We start from the raw sequence: 20,702 nt of genomic DNA, 5'->3' as shown, positions 1-20,702 counted from the left end.
TCTGCTGTCATCTTTCCAGTGTTGCTCCTGCGTCACAAGGAATATAGACTGAAGATTCCCTTATGATTGTCCCAAAATTCCCTTTCCAGCTTTTAAATTCCCTGTCCGATAAAGTCGAAAATCCCCCTTCATAGGAGTTGAAACCTAGGATCTCCAGTTTTCTAGCGCATTACGTTCGCGATTGAGGTTACAATCCATGCACCAGGCTAAGTTTTTAAAAAGAATAACTGGTTCCACACTTTTCAAAATTCCAAAAAAATTAATTTTAAAGTTAAACAACAAAAGCTTTATGACTAAAATTTCCATCTAACTTTTAAAGCTTCTCTCTTGAAGGTATCTAAAGTTTAATGACGAAGTATAATAATTGTGCATTTCAGTACACACTGTATGAAACGTAAAAAAAAAAACAAAAAGAAACTTATGCTGGATATTCACTCATCTGCTGGATTGAGTAAGCCCACTCAAGAATATAACAATAATATAATAATTATTATTATTAGTATTATTATTATGGAATAAAATTGTTTTATTATTATGAAATTTTAATTATTATTGTACAATTATTGTTATTATTTCTATTATTCAAATTTCTGGCGGCACCCATGGGAACAATTATGAATGAACCCCCCCCGAAATTTTTTCCTGCCTACGGCCATGTAGGTGCACCAAAGAGGGGGCAATGGGAAGTCAGAACCCCTTTGGAAGTACTTTTTTTGGAAAATACAATGTCATTAGAATTAATGTGCCTCTTATTCCTACCAACAAGGGCATTCAATATAGTTTTTTACCAACCTGACCCCCTTGAAAACTTCCTGTTGCACCTATGCACAGTCTTTACCTGAAATTGGTCAGGTAGTCTAAAAGGCTGCTTTAGTAGCTCCTTCCTTCCAGACCGCTGTTTGTATCGAGGGAGTGAGAAGCTTGTGAATAAGTGTGTTGCATATGACCTGTAACTATGACAAGACACTAACCACTGTATTGAGATTTGAAAATAATACGAGATCAGAGTTCAATTAAAATACCACTGCTAGACTTACTACACCTCAGTGCATATCACAGATTTCTCCCCACAATGTTGTGTAAAAATGAAAGTTATACATTTTGCATAATAATTTTCAGGATATTTAGACTCCACAAAAGTATTACATGCCATTTTCGCAGACTCCAGAAAGTTATCGGCAAATACTGAGAAATTGTTATTGGCTAAGCCTTTACAAATAAGATAGTACACATTTTCTTCTACAATACAATTAGTTTACATTTTAATTAATAGTAGAAATTAAGTTTAAAATATACATGACCAGGACTTGAATTTTCCCGATGGAATTTAAACATGCTTAACCACACTTTAATATGAACCTGTGTAATGTTTCATGGTGAGATAAAAGAAGAAAACAGTGAAGCATATATGCCTTCATGGCGTGGTGCTAGGCACAGGGGAGCACTTTACCTTTTTTTTTTTTTTTTTAGCAGCAACAGCAGCAATCCCATCTACTCAGCTTTCAGTTAAATAAAACTACAATGCCATATCCTCATTTTAAGATAACATGCAAGATGTTAATTTTAGATCTACTGCCCAGTAAGAAAAGTTGTACTTGAAAAAAAAAAGTGTTAATATTAAACACATAAGTCAGGATGTGTAAAAAGATGTAGAAAATCAAATCCAATTAAGAGAAGAAATATAAGCAGTTAGTCATAACTACAGTATGTTTTTAGTGTCCTACAACCCTTAGTATTGTTTTCGAAATATATTTTCTTACTAGGAGACAAGTTCTGAAACTATACAGTATTCATGTATTAAAACCAGTACGTTGAACATTGTAGAAAAAGTTGCAGAGATTATCATTACATGTAAGTTGGACAAATATAGCATTTGTTAACTGATTCTAAGACATACAGATGTAATACGAGAAGCTATCTACGATGCCAATTGTTAGCCAGATAGAAAGGAACTGTGTTTTACCAGGGCTATTTGTGATATTCTGCTCAGACGTTTTGTTGCCAAGCTTCTCTTCAGAGGAGCAATGTCCTGATCCCAAAGCTGAAAGGATAAAGATGATTAACGCATGTAAGTGTTTCAATGTGCCTAACGTATGTGAAGCGTGCCTTCGACTTTTCCTCCTTGAACTCATCCTGTGAAAAAGCTCCCCTGTACAGAATAAAATGGCCTATTTAATAACCATTAGCAGCGGTATCAATGAGAATATATACGCAGGGTGTTCCAAAAGGTTCTGGGCCAAAATTTTGGAAACAGGCCTACAAACAAAGATGTGCATCATTTTCAAGTTGTGCGCAGTAAAGTTTTATCATCAAAGTCAAACCTTGGGAAATATCAGAGACTGGGAGTAGAGCTCAATTTTTTATTTTGCATGGCTTTTGTGCCTCCATTGTCCCGCACTGTAGCCGTGCGATCCACGGCATTAGGATTGGGGCTCATGCTATGGGATGCATGCATGCATGTTCGACTCTCCTGTGGGAAGCATAACAACTTTTCTCCTGAAATTTCAGCCAGTGAATGGGACTGGTGGCCTCCGTCCATAAGTGAGTAGTGTAATTGAGCCATAGAAAACCTACAACAAAGATTGATTGATTGATTGAATTGGTGTTTTAAGTCCACTTTATGCACAGTAAGGCTAATCGGGACTGGACCTACAGTTTAAAGTGGGATCCAAACCGCTATGTGCCTCCACCGGGAATCAAACCCAGGACCCCTTGATTACAATGCGGTGACGGTGACGCTACCTACAACAAAGACTGAGGGTTCGTCATGCTGACCACATGCATTGGTCGGATGATCGCCTATCTCTGCTTAGGATGTAGGAGTGAGATCAGCCGTCAGTACATAGGCCCTGGCCCTCAAAGGTTGTTGCACCATGGGTTATTATCGTTATTGTTTGTGCCTCTTTAGGCTAATTGCGACAATGAGGATGAATGATAATTCAATAAAATTTATGAGGCGACACTTGCAAAGGAACCCACATGCCCATGCCAGGACTCAAACACTGTACCTTCAGTGGCAAGGCCATCGAGTCATCCTCCAAATGTCCTCAGTCACAGAGGCAGCTAATGTTGGAAGCAGTGATGGTAATTATTTTTGTACTGTGTCCCGTTCAAGAAAATGCCTTGCTTAATTTTGCATATATTATTTACTTATTGATTAATAATAATTATATATTAATTCCTATGATGGACTGACAGATAAAATAAATTTGTAATTAAAATAGAGGCTAGTATCAGCAAATCTTATCCATCATGCACTTCAGAATGCATATACAATTTTATTGGAATATTACAAATGCATCTACTACAACTATCATTTCGCTAATGTTTGCACAGAGAAAGAAAAAAGCATTTCCAATGCCCTAGTCTGCATTTGTCTCCAGAAGATACAGAGTTCCCATGCCATAATAATTTGTATTCTACAAATTCTTATATCTGTTAGAAGACAGCAATAAAGGGAAACTGCCTCTTAGGCAAATGCAACAAAGGAGAAAAGTGAAAGAAATAGCCTCTTCAAAAATGCTTGTGTGGTGTTTTTGCTGTTCTTCCCTACATTTCACAAAATTTTCAGAAAAAAATCCTTTTAAATATGCTTTGTTGTTATTCTACTCAGTCTTCTAGTAGATTACATTAACACTATGAAAACTGCCAGCAAAAGGGTATACTGCACAAGGAGTGGGAAAGAAGTCAGCCAAAATGTTAATGAAAAAAGCCGGTAGTGAAATATCAGAAGTTCTGACCCAGTTAAGACTGGAAACGATGAAGGATGATGGAGATGACTTTAACAACAATGCTTTCGCATAACTGTTGAAAATGATGCATTTCCAAACAACAATAGTTTGAACTTTGGTCCACAATTTTTTTATAACACCCTGTTTATGTGTGCATGTATGGTTGATGCAGAAATGCCACACAGTATATCTCCAAAAAAATACTTTCAGCATCAACCAATTCAGGACATGCGAAAAAAAAGTTATTTAGATGCATTGAATCCATTCCAATAGAAGATATTGATCTTGCACTTCTCTAACCTAACTTCACCATAAAGAGGAAGCCACAACCAACCAAACCGGTATCAAAATTCTTCATGCATATAAAGAGTAAATGTACACTAGGATTTATATGCCATGCTAGCAGGCAACCCAAATATCAGGAAATATCAAGGCGTAATAAATACATCATGCACAGTTGTCTTTCAATGAAGGGTACACTGACCATACCAGTAACAGCAGACACTGTATACCTTAAATGCCATTTTTTAAATATACAAACTGAATGGCCAATTCATTGGGGAAACTGCCTATACTCTGAGACAATTTAATCTTGCAGCAAGGTTTTATGTATTGATCTTCATATGAATGGGGCACAGTGTCATCATCGTTGGTCATGCACGAGCCATGGAGTCATACAGGTGGCAGGATCTGAGAAAATTGGCTGCCAAAAGACATGCACATGTCAAAAACATGAGCAACTGATGCACACTTGATGACTATGTTCAAAACAACATGAGCAACTGATGCACACACTTGATGACTATGTTCAAAGAACATGAGCAACTGATGCACATACTTGATGACTATGTTGAAAAAAACATGAGCAACTGATGCACACACTTGATGACTATGTTTAAAAAACATGAGCAACTGATGAACACACTTGATGACTATGTTCAAAACAACATGAGCAACTGATGCACACACTTGATGACTATATTCAAAAAACATGAGCAACTGATGCACACACTTGATGACTATGTTCAAAAAACATGAGCAACTGATGCACACACTTGATGACTATGTTCAAAAAACATGAGCAACTGATGCACACACTTGATGACTATGTTAAAAAAAAACATGAGCAACTGATGCACACACTTGATGACTATGTTCAAAAAACATGAGCAACTGATGCACACACTTGATGACTATGTTCAAAGAACATGAGCAACTGATGCACACACTTGATGACTCTGTTCAAAAAACATGAGCAACTGATGCACACACTTGATGACTATGTTCAAAAAACATGAGCAACTGATGCACACACTTGATGACTATGTTCAAAGAACATGAGCAACTGATGCACACACTTGATGACTATTTTCAAAAAAACATGAGCAACTGATGCACACACTTGATGACTATGTTCAAAAAACATGAGCAACTGATGCACACACTTGATGACTATGTTCAAAAAACATGAGCAACTGATGCACACACTTGATGACTATGTTAAAAAAAAACATGAGCAACTGATGCACACACTTGATGACTATGTTCAAAGAACATGAGCAACTGATGCACACACTTGATGACTATGTTCAAAAAACATGAGCAACTGATGCACACACTTGATGACTATGTTAAAAAAAAACATGAGCAACTGATGCACACACTTGATGACTATGTTCAAAAAACATGAGCAACTGATGCACACACTTGATGACTATGTTCAAAGAACATGAGCAACTGATGCACACACTTGATGACTCTGTTCAAAAAACATGAGCAACTGATGCACACACTTGATGACTATGTTCAAAAAACATGAGCAACTGATGCACACACTTGATGACTATGTTCAAAGAACATGAGCAACTGATGCACACACTTGATGACTATGTTCAAAGAACATGAGCAACTGATGCACACACTTGATGACTCTGTTCAAAAAACATGAGCAACTGATGCACACACTTGATGACTATGTTCAAAAAACATAAGCAACTGATGCACACACTTGACTATGTTCAAAGCTATATTCACCCTTCAGTTTCATTATTCCTTTCATGCAACTGACTGACCAGTTTGTGAATATCAGGTTGCAAGTTTACCTGTAAGCGATCATTAACAAGCATATACCCACACCTGTTAATGCATGTACCAACATCAGCATGTAAATAAGCGTTGTTAAGGGAAAACAATTGGGTCGAAATATAACCCCTCTAAATGGAATTAAGTTTTGTGTGCAGACATATACCTTATGTAGAAATTTTAGCAACACAGGCTCAACCAGGACTCAAACCCACGTCGCTGGCATATCTTGACATTACCCTACTCATTGAGCTACAGAACCAGCAGTGGCTTCGCCTGATTTTTTGCTGTCTCTGTTTTACCCATGTCGAGTTGTCTCTGCCTGTGCTACCATAATGGAATCTGTTATTTTTGAAACACTGATGATGTAGACAGTGTCTAGTTTCTCCTAGCATAGAGTACATAGTACATATCCTGTGTATGCCAAATCGAAAGGTAACACATATGCCTTGACTTGCAGAAACATTGCTGCAAGGCTGTCTCAGAGCTCGGTACAAAGTGGGAGCTCCTTTCGCGCAATTTCAAAATCAAAACGACCACATCATACCCTTCCTTAACTTGACTACATTACTAAGACAACTGTTCTTTCTCTTGAGATGACACAACTAATATCAGTAATTCTTGGTAGGGAATCACATATACACTATGACAACAATAGGGAAGATACACGAATACAAGGAATTGGCAAACTATGGTCTAGAAAATCGGTTGGAATCATGGGAATTGGTACTCCAAGCTAGCACCGCCCAACCAAAATGCAGCATAGTGGCTCTAGCCTCTCATGCCATGTGTGTGTGTGGGGGGGAAAAAAAAGCTTCGGCATACAACCATGCAAAATAAACAAATACTTCATAATACTAAAATACCTTACCATAATCTGGAAGAAGGGATGGTCTAAAGCTTCTTTAATAGTGATTCTGCGCTGGGGATCTACAACTAACAATCTGCGAATCAGATCTTTCGGTCCATCTGAAAGAATGAAAAAAAACATAGGTTAACTTGAGAGTTAAGTCTAAGAGATTAAGTTAAGTTGAGAGATATAATTGAATAGTTAGAAGAAATTCTCTGCTCGAAACTTAGTGAAAAACACACTGAAATTCCATTTACCTACCTTGAATCATGAGTTGCCATTTAATTTTGACCATTATCTGGGTTCTTTGAAAGAAAATAATGTAAATTATAAAAATGTTAGTGGGTTTTAAGAATGCCACAACTGTATCCCAACTGTACCATGTCAGATATACATGGAGTATAGGGCACAGTTAGGGTACTGCTGGTCTCGAGTATATTCCAGAAATATTTCAGCATAGACTTGAGGAATTCAAGATGGGCCGAGATGTTTTGGAAGCTCACTTGGGCATCAAATTTTCACTAACTTTTTAATTAGTTAATAATAAATCTTACCTGTAATATCATCCCACTCAGGCGAATTAAATGAGTAACTTCCTTCCATAATTCTTCTCAACATAACCATCTGTTTCCTATGCCAAAATGGTGGACAGCCAACCAATCTGCAGAGATTATATCTTCAGTTAACATGACAGTAAATACAAAACTCAGGGTAAATTTTAACCACGCAAATATCAAGAAACATGAGAGTAAGTTGGAGTTGGTTTTTGGAGAGGGGAGAGAACCAAATTCAGGCTGTAGCTAGTAATAGGCAAGGGGGGGGGGGAAGCCTAGGGTGCCATGCACAGAGGGCACCAGTAAAAAAAAAAAAGGGCAACAAATGATTATTTTGTAAATATTTTCTTCAAATAATGTGTAATGCATAGTTTATAACAATGTTTTCTTATCAAGCAGAGTTGAATAATTTTTAATGAAATTTTTTTCTACTGAGAACATACTGCAAATTGTATTATTTATTTTAATTATTATTATTCTTCACTTAGACTAAGATATCCTGAAATATTCTAAACTGTTTTTTTTAAAAAAAAATCAGAAATGCTAACTCCAAATCTTCAATTATAACATATTTTTAACAAGGTTTCTTCGACGACTCATTTCAAAATTTATAGAACGTAAATATTACAAACCATGTTATAAGAAATATTGAAGAATACAAAAAAAAAAAAAAAAAAAATGTTAGTGCTTGGTAATGCAGGGGAGGGCAAACGACAATCTCCTGCCTACGGCCGGCACCGAACAAACTGTCATTTATTGTAATTTCTTGACATGCCAGCTTCGTGTATGCACAGTGTGATTTGAGTATGAGTATTTATCTGTAGAATTAATGGGAATATTACATTATTTCAGTGTATTCAAGCATTCATCAAATGATTAAAGTGTAAGAGATCTTATATACATCTTTCATTGAAGCAGAGAGTAATTACAATACATGACACTACACACGCAGGACCTAGGAACAGCAGGGAGTCACACGCACATTACTCCGGCATGATGGAAAAAAAAAACTCCCCAAGGGGGTCAGTTGAAAAGTTTTAGGGGGTTCGGATTCTCCCCAGAAAGGATCGATTGTTAATTTGCAGGAGGGTCCAGACCTTCCACTAGTTACACAAATGTCAAGAGGGGTGCTAACTACATAACTGCTTCCCCAGTAAAAATATTTTGTAATGAATTATTAACCTGAAATAATATATTAGGTGCTAGGACAAACAAACTAATAACATGTTGATTTATTGGGATCATGAAAATTGAATGTATAATACAAGAAAATGTAAAATCGAGGAACATACAATTAGAGATCCAGCATAAATAGGAAATGTAATGGTCAAAAAAGTTGTAACTCCCACCTGACAAGTGCATTTCTCAGTATATAATGATTTTTCATGAAAATGTATGGTGAATACTTAGGTACATGTTGCCTGTGGCTACAGACATCATTTCGGACTGTTAGTGTTGCCAACCAAGATTATATATTGCTAAGTCACTTTTACACTTCAATAAAATTGCTAGTCCCAAACACATGCTGCACATGACTCTAATGGTAGCAAACCACAGATTAACTTGGCAGCAGTCACAACAATTTGAATTACTGCCCTGCAATAATTTCTTGTCCCTTTTCCTCTCTTCCAAAACAGTTATTATGACTTTAAAAAATCTCTCTAACTACACCATTTCTATAATTGGCAGTGTAGCAAAAAATAGAGAAGAAAAGCATTTAAAAATATCTCAACGTTAAAGATTCCAGAAAGATGCAAAAAACCATGTGAAAATGTCTTAGAGTTTATATGTTTTAAGCAATTAGGTTTGTTAACTTTTGAAACAGCCTGTACTTCAGTTACTTACACTTCTCTTGTACTTTTTAAATTAGTTACGGCAATGATATGAAATGGATAAGAGAACAACCACAAAGGCACATTCCAACGAGATATGGTAAAAGCACGAGCTCTGAAGAAATTCTTACTTACTACAATAAAATATCCTGATCTATAAAGCTATTTCAAAAGGTGCCCATGTGAAAAATAAGAAAACAGCAATAGAACTCAAACTACCACACTACTGATATGTAATATGCTACAATTGTAATCTGATGATACCGTGCGTCCATTTCGATCTGCAGCCGAGAGATCGGGAGAAGCATGGCGGGCGGCGCTGACGGAGATGCCGACATTTGCGGCCTGAAATGCCCGCTTATTTTTATGGACATATGCAGACATTTATATAAATATTGCAAAACGAGCACTAACCTGTGTTATAAGAGTATGGTATTAATTTTAGTAGCTTAGTGACTGTATGTGCCAATGATTTTGACACGCCCACCTCTTGTGAAACACGGCGTAGAGGTTTGTTTGGAGAACGTTCTAACGCTGCACCAATATCATCGAGTTTTGCTTCGGTTAGAATCCGTCGTTTTTGCTTAGGTGTTTTAAAATTTAACGATACAGTTTCTCGTAATTTAAGGACAAGATATCTAACCGTATCTCTGTGCGGAGTTGAAACGTATGGGAATTTCTGTACAAATTACCTACACACGTCTCGACACGAGTTTGTTTTCACGTACGTGTCATACATAAAAAATCTTTGTTCTAACGTGAATCTTGGGGCTGGCATTCCAATCGTCTCACTGACACGTCACACATACACACTACAATAACACAAACAAGTAACTGCAAGTAACCAAGAATAACACTCTTGCGCACAGTACGAAATTAACACGCTCTTGGTTTACATTGCTCGCCACTATATTTACAACTCTGTATTCATCTAGTCGCGAAGGAACAAAAAACTCGAGCTCGGATATTTCGGATTGCAAGGAAGCTCACGAAAACCATTCACTTTTATCGGTTTCGTCTGCAGTGTAATCCTGATACAGCGTTGCACATTCGAAACCTCCAAACGATTCCCATGGCCACAAAACTCTTTCAAGGATATAAACTTAAACAGGACGTTACTGGTCAAAACTATGATTAAAATGCTTTATTATCTGTGGCTCTTAACATCGTTTCTATAGCGTATTTATTTGTGTATATAAGGGCAGAACTTGGATGAATTACAGAAGAACTTTTGCGTGTTATAACACAGGTTAGTGCTCGTTTTGCAATATGTCTATAAAAATAAGCGGGCATTACAGGCCGCAAATGTCGGCATCTCCGTCAGCGCCGCCCGCCACGCTTCTCCCGATCTCTCGGCTGCAGATCGAAATGGACGCATGGTATAAGAGTACTCCTATTTCAGTTTTGAACTGGTTAATCCTATGCTTATACAAAATAATGTGCAGATATTTAAAATAAACTTTGGAATGGATACTTACAGTGTGTACATTATGACTCCACAAGCCCAGCTAGAAAAATTAAGAGAAAATAAATAAAAGTACTTTATATATACACATGCATAATTACAATACTGACCATGCACACAAACTACTTTCACGAGGGTAAAAGTATTTTCAACTTACATTTACTAGATTTGAATACTGCAATTCTAGCCTCAATGAAAGTACGGTGATGGAACAAAATGTGTTTGCTTGTAACCTAAATAACACTTTTTGCTGATAAAAATACAGTGTTTGTAAACTACAGAACTGTGTACATAATATAAATTATCACTTCTAAAAATTGAGCAACACATACTGGCTTATGTACAGTGGAACTCCAATTCTACATTTCCAGCACAAAACAGTCAGTCTTGATGGTTTCAACATAGCAAAATGGACAGAATGTTACAAAATTTTCCTCAGTTTTATATTTTCCCATATTTTAAGTTTCCTTAGCTTAGTCCCACGAAAAATGTAAAATCGAGGTTCCACTGTATAATCTAAAACAGCCTTGAGCATCTTGTTTGTACTTGTAAAGGCCAAAGAGCATTCTGTACTGAAATGCACTGAATGCATACAGTTCCTTGAGGGCCGTGACTTTCTTGACCTTTTTCTAATATTTATTTAATTGCCTCCCTACTTACGTACAGTTCCAAATTAAGAAAACACATATTTTTATTCAATGAAAAATCCCTGCCACAAGCCTGGTTAAGATGAAAACTGAAGCTGTACTTTGACGAGAGATTTAGACTTGCTATAATTATTAATGTATGTAAAAATTAATGCTTCAGACTTCATCCTAGATGGGAAATGGCCACATTACTTTAAAATATTTACAAAACTTCATGCATACAAGAATGCAATTCTTAAGAAACAAAGCAAAAAAAAATTAACCACAACTACGAGGGTCACTATTTATATTTTGAGCCTAACAATGAAAAAAACAGGAATTTGGCATTGAAAACTGTTTTATTGTTTTTCGAAGTATTCTCCTTTATGGTCAATACACTTTTGCATTCGTTCGAACCATTTGTCAAAGCAGTTTTTCCAATCTTCTTGAGGCACCTCCATAATATGGTTTTTGAACGCATCAACGGCATCTTCCGCCGACGAAAATCGTTGTCCACGCAATTTATTCTTGACATTCGGGAACAAGAAGAAGTCATTGGGTGCCAAATCAGGACTGTACAGCAGATTACCCATCAATTCGATTTTTTGACTGTTCATAAAGTCGGTTGTTAGACGAGATGTGTGACAGCTGGCATTGTCTTGATGAAGAATGATCAGACGGCGTTTGTTTGTTTTCCGTATTTGACCGAAGACCTCTGGCAAACAAATTGTTGTGTACCATTCAGAGTTGACCGTTCTACGTTCCTCTAAAGGCACAGTTGCCACATGACCAGTTTTCCCGAAAAAACAGGCGACCATTTGTTTCGATGTGTTTCGAGCGCGAACAACTTTTGTTGGATTGGGTTCATCTTGAAACACCCATACAGTCGACTGCTGTTTACGTTCCGGCTCATATGCATATATCCATGATTCGTCACCTGTTACAATCTTATATACGTCTTTTGAAGCACCACGATTGTATTTATTGAGCATTTGTTTGCACCAATTGACGCGAGCGTCTTTTTGAGTTTTTGTCAAATTGTGTGGGATCCAACGAGAACATACCTTTCTCACAGCTAAATCATCATGTAATATTTTATATATGCTGGTGGAACTAATGCCTATGGTTGCCTCAATCTCACAGTATGTCACATGACGATCTTGCAGTATTAGGTTTTGCACAGCATCAATGTTTTCTTGAACAACAACTGATTTTGGACGACCTTCGCAAATCTCGTCGTTGAGCGAATGGCAGCCACGATTAAATTCGTTATACCAGCGTTTCACAGTGGCAAAGGATGGGGCTTCATCGCCAAATGTGAAAGTAAGTTGATTGATGCACTCTTGTCTTGATAATCCACGTCGAAAATCGTAAAAAATCATCGCACGAAAATGTTCACGAGTTAATTCCATTTTATTGTTGTCGCGCAATCTCCAAGGCAACATAAACAACACAAATGAAGCTACTGACAAAACATTTGAAGTACGTTATGGTCAATAATGCCAGACGATTCCGTGCAAACGTCAAATCGCGCCTAACTTCAATCAGTGTTGCCAAGGTTCAAAATATAAATAGTGACCCTCGTAAATACAATTTCAGATTTCCAAATATTCAATTTTATCAAATCCCAGTTCAAGTATATAACAATGTAAATTCACTATACCATAAAAGATAGCACAAATTCTTGACCACAAGCATGATTTCTTGACTTCTCTTGCCATAACACTGTACTGGTACGAATCAGATGATGATAGGTTTCCCACTGCACAAACGTGGCCGACCAAACCTGCCTCGCTCCCTTCCTTTTTTCCCCCACCCTTCTTGCAATGCTACAGTATCACTGCTCACTCTGCATTTCACATGTACATACAAGAGCTCTCTTCCGCAAATATAATGGGTTGCCCAACCTTATATCACTTAAGAATTAAGGAAATTCAAAAATGTATACAGTAAGTAAATGCTATTCACACTTTCTACAGAACTAATGGAAAATGTTATTCAAAAGATTGCAGTGTGTAAATGTGAAGGTGTTTAAGTTACATCAGCTTAACATTAATTACATGTTATACAAGAACTACAAAAGCAGAAGGCAATAATAGTTGAAGTAGAAAAGATTACCTACAAACTTTCACACTAGTGAAAATAATGGATTTAAATTCGTTTATATACATACACACATGCATATACAGGGTGTCTTGTTTAAAAGTGACAAATTTTAATTTATCACTGGAAAAACTAATCCAGCAGCATTAAAAAAAAAAATCAGTTGACAAGTTAGACCAACTTAGTATATTTATTCATGGAGACTTTTCCGCTGATAGGCAATTTTGAGCTATTTGCACTGCAGTACATCTAGGATTATCACAGGAAATGTCAGCTTCAATGCAATAATACAAATTGTGAAAACTGTGTACTTTCAGAGTACAAGGAATGGTTCCACTGTTTTCAAAATTCCAAAAAATGAGAATTTTACATGTGAGGCCACGCAATATGAACTTTATGACTAAAATTTCCCACAAACTTTTTAAAGTTTTTGCTTGAATGAGGTGTGTAAAATTTAAAAACAAAGAGAATAGATATGCATTTCAGTATGAAAACTGTATGGAATGTAAAAAAAGAATAAAGCAATTGTGCTGGATATTAATTCATCTGGTGAATTAAGGAAACGTCTCCTCAAGGACACAGAAATAAAATGTAATGAGTTTATTTTATTACATGATAATAGTTATTATCAATATTATTCAAGTTTTATCAGAAGTATGACCGCCCCGTTTACAAAAACTTTTGGCAACATTCATGATTACATACTGTACTGAATCTGATTTCAGATGACTGATAGTTTATTTGTAACAAAATATATGATATGGACATCAATAGTCAAAAAAATATACAAACAGAACAGTAACATCTATAGATAGAAGGCAAAAAATATGATTACAAATAGAACACAGAAAAGAATTACAGAGCTTTCCAAAATGATTGTCAGTGTTTGATTACGTTATTAATTATATGATGTTGTTCAAAACACTGATGTTGCTGCTGCATTCTATTGAGAAACTAACATGTAACATGTAGTTGCATCAATGCTAACCACTCCACCGTCCATATTTTAAAAGGTACACACAGATATCATTTGCATTCTGAAGATAACAATTACACAAACTTAGTTTCCAAGTCTCTTTTTACATATTAAATACTGTGCGGAAAGAGAACATGCAGATGGAAACATAGAGAGAAATCCAAGTCCCATTATTCCATGCAAAAAGACAAGGAAACTACACTCACACATCCACAGCCAAGCCATAACCTTCAGTATCCTCATACATGGCTGCCCGTAGAAGCTCGGGTGCTAGGTAACCAGGTGTTCCACACACCTCTACAAGGGCAAACAAAAGTGCTACAAAGACTACACGTGCGAAAAACTATGTACAGTCACGAAAATAAGTACTTCCCCCATAAGACTACTGGTATTAAGGCTACGTGGGGGAAGTATTTTTTTTTCCATAACTGTACATCTATTTAAAAAAGTATTAATAACTGCAAGAAAGCATGAAGAGAATTAAATATGGAAGGAGTACACAATATAAATATATACACAGTACGTAACTTCATTTGGTATTCTCCAAGGGTCCCGGGTTCGAATCCCACTCGGGCTTTGTTGTTTGTGAATGTCCATTCATCAATTTCATCATTTCATCACCCATCCCCATCTTCGCAAATTAGCCAAGATGCACAAAACGCGAAGTAAAATAAACTAAATCAATCAATCATTTGGTATTCTAAAACAAATAATTGCAGCTTTCACTAAAGTTATGCATTCTTTCATGCAGAAAATGGAATTTGTGCACTCTTTGTTATCCCAGCAATAATAATAAATCTAGTAATTAATACTATATCAAAATCTAATTACTAAACCCCAGATGTAACAATAATTGATAAAATATGTACCTAAATATGTATTATCAAAATAATATGTAGTTAAATATGTAGTATCATAGAATATGTAAAAATAATAATAGAGTATCCAAGCAATTTCAAGAATTCTGCTAGATATTTATTTTATTTGAACATAATTTTAATGAAATAAGTTGTTCAAATTAAAATCTGTATCAAATTCATAAACTCAATAAAACAGTGAAAAGGAGGGTGAACTCCAGCATCTTTCGATGAATAAAAGTTCCTGTTTCTTTTTTGTTTTTTCTCGGTCTTCACCGTGTCTTTCGACTTGGCAGTCAATTTTAGGTGACCGTAAGCATTATGCATCTCATTGATTAGAAAATATGACATCACAATGAGCTACAAATTTTCATCATCATCATCGAAAAAAAAAAAGGGACAAGGATAAAGATAGTAAAAAATTACCGAAATATGTTGTTTTATTTAAAGTAAATTAGAAAAAAATTAATATCCTGGCAAATATGTAAAAATATGTAGCATAAAACTTATGCAAAATCATGTCAATTATATAATTTGTTGACATTTTCCTGTTCAAGGTATGTACCTAGAAAGGAATAGAATATGTAATTACATACAAATCCGGGCTCTACTAATTACAAAACTAAGGCTGAGTCGATACAACAATGTCTTCATTTTGTTGTGCTTTCGTACGGGTGGATCTGTCATGTTGAAGGATTTATATTTGCTTCTGTGTAAACAGTGGGCGTAACCCTCCTTTATTTTTGACACTATGATGGTTTTGGTTAAATGCTTGATATGGAAACATACCAGATATTTTAAGAGTCCGGAACAATGGTGTGGAGACCATCAATTTCATAGCAAAGCCGAATTCTGCTCCATATTCTGTGCCGATATTTTGCTGAGAGTTTGGCTACGTACCTGAAGGCATCTTTCATGCCTGCTATTAACTCTTGTGTTGTGTGACATTTGAGATTCTGTCATTGATGAACCCCCAGAGGTGAGGTTGGGACTTCTTCGAAGCTACATTAAGGGAGCTGGGTAATAGTCAGAACCTTCTGCCCAGAAAAGGTCTTATTTCGGAACTGACACAATTCACCAGAACATGGCACAGAATTCAGCTGCACTAGTAAAATGATGGTTTCCACACCATTGTTCCGGACCCTTAAAATATCAGGTATGCATCCACATCAAGCATTCAACCATAACCATCGCAGTGTTGAAAATAAAGGGGGTACACACACTTTGTGGCCACTCTGCTAAGCTGATAAGTTGTAAACAATAAATGTTAAGTTTTAGTAGGTGTTATTAGTGCTGCAATAATGCTGCAAAGTAAGTACACTTTTAGAAGATAATTTTTATGTATGATTCTTGTGTGAAAACAAACTCATGCAGAACAAATGCATGTGAATGCCAATCTTCTCTAAACAGGTGAAAAATATGTGGCAGTACAAGGACAACATTTCCAGCATCTTCTGTGACAAAAGTAAGTGATTACTTTACTTGTAACTGTGAAACATTTTAATTAAAATGAATCTATGCGCTTGAGTTGAGGGGTTACTAACATCCGATTTCACCAGCACGTATGTGATTCCAACTAAGACATGGGCTGTATTTGAGTGACACAATAAGCAAATGAAGGCACTGTACTTCAAACTAATACCAACACTGATGCCATTACTCTTATTGATTCCTGTCAATATAAATACTCGAATGTCCAAAAAGCAGAATTAAATATTAACATGTGCCACACACAGCAACCTTTCATGGCAATATTTTATTTGTAAAGGCATTTCAATGCTACAAGCCTTATATAAAAAAATGCATTTTCTATCCTGTAGCTATGCAACAATGCAGCATTGATTCAAGGTTGCCACCTACATGATTTTCTCTGGAAAAAAAAAAGAAATAATCAGACAATGTTACTAATCTAGGCCAGGGGTATTCTCTGAATCATGAAGATGCCATATAGTCTTTTTTTAACACAACAGCATAAAATACGATGAGCAACTTATTGTCCTTTATCTGTTTACCACTGTTTTATATGTGATAAACAGGTAAGAAAATGTTGTTCTCATCTATTGACTTCTTGAAACTTTCAATTATAATATGAGAAAATTTCATGGTTCTGTGCATAATGGTTTACATTTGAAAGAAGCAAAGAGAAACTCTAAAAGTGTGAATGGGGCTCATGCCCCTACATCAGTTAAGGCACAACATTTGCAAATGATGATAAATGTATAACTTGAGGGAAAAAGGGTAGGCCCAGCAATTCACCCTGATGAGTGTGTTGGTATAATAATGTGTCCACGACATATTGCTTTTAGTATCTTAACTGATACAATAAAATCATGAATCTATTCTTCATGGATGCAGAAATACAGGACAGAAAATGTAATTTTTCAAGGCTTCATGGTATCAGAACATGACTATAGCTCGACCACCTGGCAGCCGTTGGGTTCACCTCGCTCTATTCTATCTTGGATTGGTGGAATCGGTGTTTTCTGAAGTGATCGTCTCTGTACTGGTAGTATTAATAATATAATTTTGTTTAATTTAAAGATTAATTTATTCATATTACATGCATTATTTGTTCTTCTTTGGAGCACTATTTGTTCATTTTGTGTTTAATACTATCATTACTCAGATAGTTATTTCCGATTTAACCGATATCTACCAATCTTGTCCCTTCACGTTCATTTAGATTTATAATTTTCTCCTTGAAAATTGCTGATTGATAGATATTTTCAATTTAAAAATAAGACTTAATGCATTGAACAAACCTCAAAACATTCTGATTCTGGTACGTGCGTCTCTGGTCTCCATAATCAGATTTATATATGATATGTCTAACAACTGGTGAATTGAATTGTTTGGAAATTTCCTGTTGTTAAAAGTTGGCCGCGGTGGCTCAGTCGGTAACGCGTCTGACTACCATGCTAAAGGTCCCGGGTTCGATCCCCGGCCGGTTCAAATCCGGGAACTTTTCTAACGATGGAAGCGGCCCCGGCGCCCACCCAGCGTCGAATAACATGGGTACCTGGGGGAAACTCTGGGGGGTAAAGGCGGTCAGGGGCGTGATGCTGATCACATCACCCCCACTCACGACCGGATCAAGAAAGTGTGGGGCGTTACCCCCACACCCCCTATACACCTTAATGGCGTGGTGCTAAGCACAGGGGAGAACTTTATCTTTTTTATTTTAAAAGTTAAAATGTTATATATATTCAAAAGTTCTATTTTTTGAGTTTCATCAATAAACTATTGAAAATAACATTTATTTTTCGTACATCCCGAAAAAGGTCTCTAACTCTGCTAAAATATTATATTAAGGTAGTTAAATTGTCAACCCTTAGCATATATAATTGTGGAGGACTCTTTTTAGTAGACCAAATCTAAATTATATGTGATAATACTGAGGGTGGTGACAACGATTCAATGAGCAACTTATGCATGTGGAGAAACTTTCATATGGTAGCATGTTGCTAAATCCGCATAATCCAAGAATCAATAAAAAAAGTTGAAGGGGGAAAGATTTTCTTAATATACACAAAGTTAAACACAAATGCATTCAGTGCTTACAGGAAAAAAATTATGAGAGTTGAAAATATTATACTCTATATGCACAAAAAGATAGAAGTATGTACATTACAACAACATTAAAGATAAGATCACTCAATTAAAAATCAAAACTAAAAACTATGGTTAACACTCGCTGAAAAGGTGCAAACAAAACATGCTTGAGTAAACAATATTAATCAGGTCAATGGATTAACGTTAAAGAAAATTGCAAATATGAAACTGTTATGGGTTACTCAATACATTAAGAAGACTGGTGTGTTACAAGGAAGGCACTAACTTTGGAAAAACACAATACTTACATATCCACTTCCATCCCGTAGCCTTCCACATCGTCAAACATGCTAGCCTTGAGCACTTCGGGAGCAAGGTAGCCTGGAGTGCCACACAAGTCTGAGGAGTTGAGAAAGCACAACGCTAAAAATTGGCTTTCAGAACTCTTCAGATATTTACTGATTGAAATGACAGTGAGACATTGCCAACAAGCTTATCAAACAATGAATGTTTCACAATGATGAGACCTTAAAGACCAGCAAATACCTGCTAATTTCATTTTCTATTTACAACCCATTTTTGCTTCGGACTGATACTATAAAGTAAATCTGATAATAACTCTACATTAAGAATGACTCTTGTGATTACCTTATATCCTAAACTTCTCAATAAAACTTATAAATCATTAATGCATTACAAAATATAAGTTTCTAATTTATTTATATCTTTTATGTTACTTTACCCATTTGCCTAATCACACTGATGAAGATGAATGATGATTAGAAGAAATTGAAGGGGCACATGCAAAGAAATATCTATACCTAGGCTGCGGATTCAAATCTGGGGATCGCGAATCAATATTTTGTTTTAAATACATTCTCATTACTTTGACTGTGGAACTGGGCATACGAGGGTCACTCTGAAAGTTTTGAGAATCAACAACAATAAGCCAACGGAACATGCTGCTGGTGTTTCTATATTTAGATTGGCATTTCAATAGCAAACTCTGCAAGTTTCAACTTGCTCTAATAATGGGCTGAGTCAGCATGATAGTTTACACAGCAGCAGTTGGGGTTTCCTTTCGAGCAAGGATGGATCTGAAACGAGAGCATTTCCGCGCTATGATTTTTTATGACTTCAAAGTTGGTTTAGGCAAGAGTGAATGTCGTGAAAGATTGCACCGTGCATTTGGGGATCTTTGCCCTTCACAAGCCACCATCTGTCGATGGTTTGCTGAATTAAAGAGAGGAAGGGACTCCCTTGAAGATGAAGATCGTTCAGGGTGGCCTGCAACAGCCATAACAGATGAAAATGTGGCAAAAGTCGAACAAATGTTGAGAGAAGATTAACGATGTACATATGTGCAGATTCATACAAGCCTAAATATTGGATCGGCAGCAGTTAGACAGATCCTGGATGTAAAACTTCATGTGAGGAAGATTTGCAGTCGCTGGATCCCCCCCAACCTAAAAAAATGATCAGAAAAGGACACGAGTGGATTGGTGCCAGGAAACGTTGGACAAATTCAGTGGAGGGAGATCAAAAAACATTTTTAACATCGTAACAGGTGACGAAAGCTGGATATACCAATATGATCCTGAAACAGAGCGGCAGTCATCAGTCTGGCTCTTCCCTGGGGAGGATCCTCCAACAAAAGTGAAGAGATCAAGAAATGTTGGCAAAAAGATGATCTGTTCTTTTTTTTCTGCTAGTGGGCACATTGTGACAGTTCCACTTGAAGAATAAAAAACAGTCACTGCCAGATGGTACACGACAAAATGTCTGCCCAAAGTGTTTGATGCGTTGAGGAGGAACCATCCAAAGACAGGCCTGTGCGGAATCATGCTGCATCACGACAATGCCTCTGCTCACACCGCAAGGGAGACAACAGATTTTCTGAACGAGTCATGAGTCAAAACATTACACTATCCCCTTTACAGCCCAGATCTGGCCCCATGTGATTTTTGTTTTTCCAAAAATGAAAGAAAACATTCGTGGTCGTCGATTTGACTCACCTGAAGCTGCGGTGGCTGCATATGAACAGTGTCTTTGTAGCATGACGCATGGCGTTCAG

The 20,702-nt window shown here is 36.5% G+C and overlaps 1 protein-coding gene across 5 annotated transcripts in view; it reads right to left on the bottom strand.

Moving 5' to 3' along the window:
* PhKgamma (phosphorylase kinase gamma) overlaps positions 1-20,702 on the bottom strand; it is a 54,139-nt gene that overhangs the window by 16,316 nt on the left and 17,121 nt on the right. For 3 of the 5 annotated variants that reach the window (XM_083140269.1, XM_083140271.1, XM_083140270.1), the window contains exons 6-10: positions 18,937-19,027; positions 10,528-10,557; positions 7,218-7,324; positions 6,685-6,782; positions 1,964-2,041 (exon numbers count right to left, since the gene is read on the bottom strand). In XM_083140269.1, the coding sequence (XP_082996395.1) occupies positions 1,964-2,041; positions 6,685-6,782; positions 7,218-7,324; positions 10,528-10,557; positions 18,937-19,027 (404 nt within the window). Of the gene's footprint in view, positions 1-1,963; positions 2,042-6,684; positions 6,783-7,217; positions 7,325-10,527; positions 10,558-14,425; positions 14,517-18,936; positions 19,028-20,702 lie in introns of all 5 variants that reach the window. The other 2 variants (XM_083140272.1, XM_083140273.1) reach the window with 2 other exon arrangements.

The sequence above is a fragment of the Lepisma saccharinum genome, chromosome 18 (assembly GCF_977018435.1).
Source record: "Lepisma saccharinum chromosome 18, izLepSacc3.1, whole genome shotgun sequence".
Taxonomy (NCBI): domain Eukaryota; kingdom Metazoa; phylum Arthropoda; class Insecta; order Zygentoma; family Lepismatidae; genus Lepisma; species Lepisma saccharinum.
This window is presented reverse-complemented; position numbering and strand designations above follow the sequence as displayed.